This window comes from Orycteropus afer, unplaced genomic scaffold (assembly GCF_000298275.1).
Source record: "Orycteropus afer afer isolate SDZICR_OR568_19922 unplaced genomic scaffold, OryAfe1.0 scaffold00188, whole genome shotgun sequence".
Taxonomy (NCBI): domain Eukaryota; kingdom Metazoa; phylum Chordata; class Mammalia; order Tubulidentata; family Orycteropodidae; genus Orycteropus; species Orycteropus afer.
The window spans coordinates 5,165,902-5,170,863 of record NW_006921775.1 but is presented as its reverse complement, the minus strand read 5'-3'; the positions used below and the strand labels follow the sequence as shown (position 1 = coordinate 5,170,863).

The window sequence follows — 4,962 nt, the reverse complement described above, 5'->3', positions numbered from 1 at the left end:
GACATCCTGCTACAACATCTTGGCTTTAAGTTTCAATTCCATGCATTTTTAATAAGACTTAAAAAATATCTCATCCATACAGTAAATTAAGGAGCTCTGGTGGCATAGTAGGTAAGGCATTTGACTGCTATCCCAGAAGGTTGGCGGTTCAAACCCACCAGCCACTCCGCAGAAGGAAGACTGGCCAGTCTATTTCCATAAAGATTTACTGCCTCAGAAACCCAAAGGGGTCACTATGAGTCAGAACTGACTTGATGGCAGTGAGTTTGGTTTTTGTTTAGTACTGTAAATAATTATGTAGTTAAAAAAAGAGCCATCTATATATATCAACATGGAAATATCTTGAAGACATACTGTTAAGAGAAACAAATTGTTGAGAAATACTTCAAAAACATATTGTTAAAGTCAATGATAAAAGATATCGTAAAGAGAAGCAAGCACAGAACAATATACAAAAAATGGTCTTGTTCTTATTAAAAATTATGTACATTTCAGCATCTGCCTTGAAAATTTTTTGTCAAACTGCACACACTGTCATTCCTGGATGTGGGGTTAGAGGAGAACTTCACATTGTTTTTCAAGATTATTTGATTATTTTCCAGTAGGCACATGTTAATTGTAATAGAAAAAAAGAAAACCAAATAGCTTTGACTCATAGCGACTCCTCCTTGGGTTTCCGAGGCGGTATCTCTACGGAAGTAGATTGCCCAACCTTCCTTCTGAGGAGTGGCTGGTGGGTTTGAACCTCCAGCCTTCTGGTTAGCAGTCAAATGCCTTACGCACTACGCCCACTCTATCGAGGATCTCCAATAGAAAAACAGGAAAGCTAAGTACATGTGTACACCTACTTATCATGAATTATTAGACTATTGCTCAGAAACCAAGGACTGTGCCATTAATTCCAGCTCAGTGCTCATTTACTGAATAAAGCACCTTAGAAACATAATTTGAGGATGATAATGCTATGCATATCCGCTGTTGTGGAAGGCAAAATCTACATCTTCACTTCAATGTTGGCTCATACCAAAATGTTTACTTTTATAAGGTGTTGCAATTTAATTTTTTAATAAAGCTTCTGATTCATTTTTATTTTGAAATCTTAAGCTGGGTTTAGTAGTCTAATTCAGATATATGATGAGTGGGAGCAAAAAAAAAAAAATCATCTGAGCTTAAAATACTAGCGAGATAACACACAATTTCCAGCAATAAAAGAAGCAATTAAGTTTAAAAAGAACTAGAGTGATTTGTAGTTATAAACCACCAGATGTAGAGCACAAGTATTCTAAAAAATTTTTTTTAATACAAACACATATTCAAGTACAATACTGAACAAAACAAAGAGAAAAGGCTGGAATGCCTATGACACTGGAGAACCTCACTTGCACTTACATTTCTTCACAAAGAACTAGCACCGTTAGTTCCGAAATCACAGATTTAATTGTAATTGCTTCTAAAATATAAAATACCTTATAAAGATTTATGTAACAATCTAGTAACAAAGCGCTTCCAAAAACTTACTTAAAAATCAATCAATTTACATTTTGAAACTGACGAAAATGGTTTAAAAATTGATCCAAATTCTACAGTTTGTCAAAGGGAATGAGCCATAATTAGTTTGATTGGGAGAAAGTGCCTAAATTCCACTTCAACCCCCTTCTGACCACCAAGCAGTCACAGAAAATTAAATCTTCTTGTATGAATAAGAGCACATCTAAAACTGGTCTTAGAAAATACTTTCCTAGACTATAAAAATACTAAGTGGCATACAAAAATTTCAGCCTATACAGCAAATAGACTACAGCAGACAGCTATTTAAAACACATGTACCTTGTACCACAATCATCATGAACATCAAGTATTATTCTAATAGCTTTTCTCTGATTCATTCTGACTCAATGTTTACCTTCAAGTTTTGCTTCATTGTCAGAGACAGACCAAATTCTGTGTTTCTAGCAGACGTTACTGGAGGCATCACTGATGGATAATTCTTGGTATTCAATCAGTCTGCAAAGTGCTGAAAGTGCCACTGTAGTAGAAGACTTCTTCAAATCAGGGGTCGGCAAACTACAGCCAAGGGGCCAAATCTGCTGCCACCTGTTTTGCACCATCTGTGAACACAGCCACGCTCACGTGTTTATGTATCACTCATGGCTGCTACGCACTACAACAGCAGAGTTAGATAGCTGTGACGGACTGTATGTGGCCCCTTGGCCTGCAAAGGCGAGACTATCTGCTATCTGGCTCTTTACAGGAAAAGTTTGCCAATCTCTCTTTTAGATAAATCACTTCAGGACATTTTTTGTTGGACAGGGACAAGGTAAGACTTTCCAGGATTCAGGAAATTTTGGCTGAGGTTTGCTGGTTCCATCATACCGCACCATGGCAGGCCCAAAGAATACAAATTTGGATTGGCATCTTTGGGTATCAAAAACTCTTCTGGCCTTCTAAGCAAAGTCTGGCTACAGTGAAGGACCTTCCTTTCTCTATGAACTGGCAGTTGTGTACCAAGTGACTCACGTACCAGATTATAGCAGCATACTTACTCTTCAACCCAAACCATCTATAAAGCTCCCAGACAGGTTTAGCCTTTAAAAATCACTATCATGTACCCTTAGCTATGGAAAGAACCAGAAGAAAACCTTTCTCCTTTCTTCTGTACCGTACACATTTTATAAGCTCTGTACTTGGGTGCCTTTTAGAATCCTTCCCTGTGACACGCATCATAATAATTAGTGCTACTGCTTCCCAGGACCGTAAACATGTCCCTTCTGACAAAGCGGACTAGGTTTTCAAAGGGACACATAGGTTTGTGAGAATGCTTGTGGTGCTCCTGGCAAAAAGAGGTGTGGAATGTGACATCGACACCATTGTAAAGGATCCGGACAGAATGCTCACTGGGCTTTTCTCTGTCTTGCCAGAGCTCAAAGATCAACCTGGCCGCGAACCTTGGGAACCTGGCTTCCGTCAGTCCCAAGGCACTGAGAACTGGTGACAGAGTGACATCATGGGCAGAATAGAGGGCGAAGATCTCTTCTTTCCTGCCTTCTGCAGCACGTTGCATCCGGCCGATGGTTTCATTCAGGATAGGGTGGGCACCCAGTAGCGCGTACCCAAGATACAGTTTTTTCTCCCGCCTCTCTCTCTCATCCTCTATCTGATGCGTCTTGATCACCTTGAAATGTTCCATGTCAATACAGCCATTTCTGGTGCAAGGAAAGCTGACGTTGTGGCAGAAGTAACAGAGCATGGAGTCTATGGGGTTTGCGGCTCGGAGCTGTTTGGTGGGGACATCAACGACCTTGGCCATCTCCCCATAGGTCCTCTCCAGCTGGCTGTTTTTCAAACGTAAGAGGTATTGACGACGCTGCTCCTTTTCTAGATACTGGTTTCTCACTGGGCAAAAGCAGTTTCCAGAGCAGAACAGAGCACTTGGCTGGTGCCTGAAATAAATCTTCTTCCAGTCAAAATCTGAGAGGAAACCATAAAGCAAGGCCAACCCACTTTGTAGAGTCCGGCTTTTCCCAGTGCTCTCCAAGTAAAGGTGGTCGGTAGACCAGTCATTTGGCAGGAGTTTATGTTTCTTTAGGTAAATGTCCCTCAGTAGCTGGCCATTCTGCAAATGCTGCACGACTCCTGAAACACAGGGCAACACAGAGCTTTCCTTACCATCAGCTTAGGAAAAGGAATGAGAGCAAAGCCAAGTTGAGTCAGTGTCTAACTCTGGACTGTATTAAGGTAACATAACCGAACCCGTTTTCCCACTATACAGAAGTTGCAGGAATGAGTGTACATCGACTTGTGAGGAGGGCCTCTTGGGGGTATCTGTGAAGAGGTGAGCAGGGGTGGGGCTGTCCTCTGGAGCCACAGTCTTTCTATGGAACCCAGGGACCATCTGCCTCCCTCCAGCCCTCCCTCTTGACTGGCTCCTTTTCTGGAGTAGGCAGCCTCAGAGGGTAGGAATCACCCAGCTGGTAGCTGTCCAGGCTATAAATGGCATGGGCCCAGGGCCACGGCATTCCTCAGTGGGCAAGGAGAGCAAAGCTCGGGGCAGTCAGTTAGGAAAGAGGAAAAGGAGTCTTGCTTGCTGCTACTTGGGACTCTCATTGCCGGGAACTTACCTCCTTGGCCCTGTCTTCTCTACCCTGCCCAATGAAGGCTCTCTGCTTATTTGAGCACATTCTGCCTAATGCTAGAGACACTCTTGTCAACAAGGAAGGAAGCTCTCTCTGTGTTGATGTGGAACCATCTCCCAGATATATTACTTGAAAAAAGCAAAGTGCAGACTGTATGTTTAATATGCTCCATTGAAATAAAGAGAAAAAGAACAGGCATTTGTAGTTGCTGTTATGGATTGCTATTGTTGTTATGGATTGAATTGTGTGTGTGTGTGTGTGGTGTCGTCATCCCCCCCCAAATATGTGTTGTAAATCCTAACATCTATACCTGTGGTTGTAATCCCATTTGGGAATGAGTTTTCTTTGTTACATTAATGAGACAGGATTAGGGTAGGATGTGTCTTAAATCAACCTTTTTTGTTGAGGTATAAAAGAGATTAAATAAGTAAGTGAGTAAGCAGAGATGGGGGAAGAGAGATGCCAGGCCACATGAAGATCACCCAGGAGCAAGAGCTCAGAAGAGACAAGGACCTTCCTCCAGAGCCCACAGAGAGAAAGCCTTTCCCTAGGGCTGGCAACCTGAATTCAGACTTCTAGCCTCCTAAACTGTGAAAGAATAAATTTTTATTTATTAAAGCCACCTACTTGTGGTATTTCTGTTATAGCAGCACTAGATAACTAAGAAACTTGCATTTTGCATAAAACAGACTTTGGAAGGGTGCATAAGAGACAGTCAGTGGGATTGCTGAACATAGGTGGGAACAAAAATTTTAAGTTTACTTTTTAATATTGGTTTTAGTTTTGAACTACCACAGCACAAAATATTTTCTTAAAAAAAATAAAAAAG

The 4,962-nt window shown here is 41.4% G+C and overlaps 1 protein-coding gene across 1 annotated transcript in view; it reads right to left on the bottom strand.

Annotated features, from left to right (window-relative positions):
- Positions 1–2,695: 2,695 nt before the first annotated feature.
- Positions 2,696–4,962, bottom strand: part of PXYLP1 (2-phosphoxylose phosphatase 1) — a 60,770-nt gene continuing 58,503 nt past the window's right edge. Inside the window, exon 5 of the mRNA XM_007947523.1 lies at positions 2,696–3,633. Coding sequence (XP_007945714.1) covers positions 2,696–3,633 — 938 coding nt within the window. The remainder of the gene's footprint in view (positions 3,634–4,962) is intronic.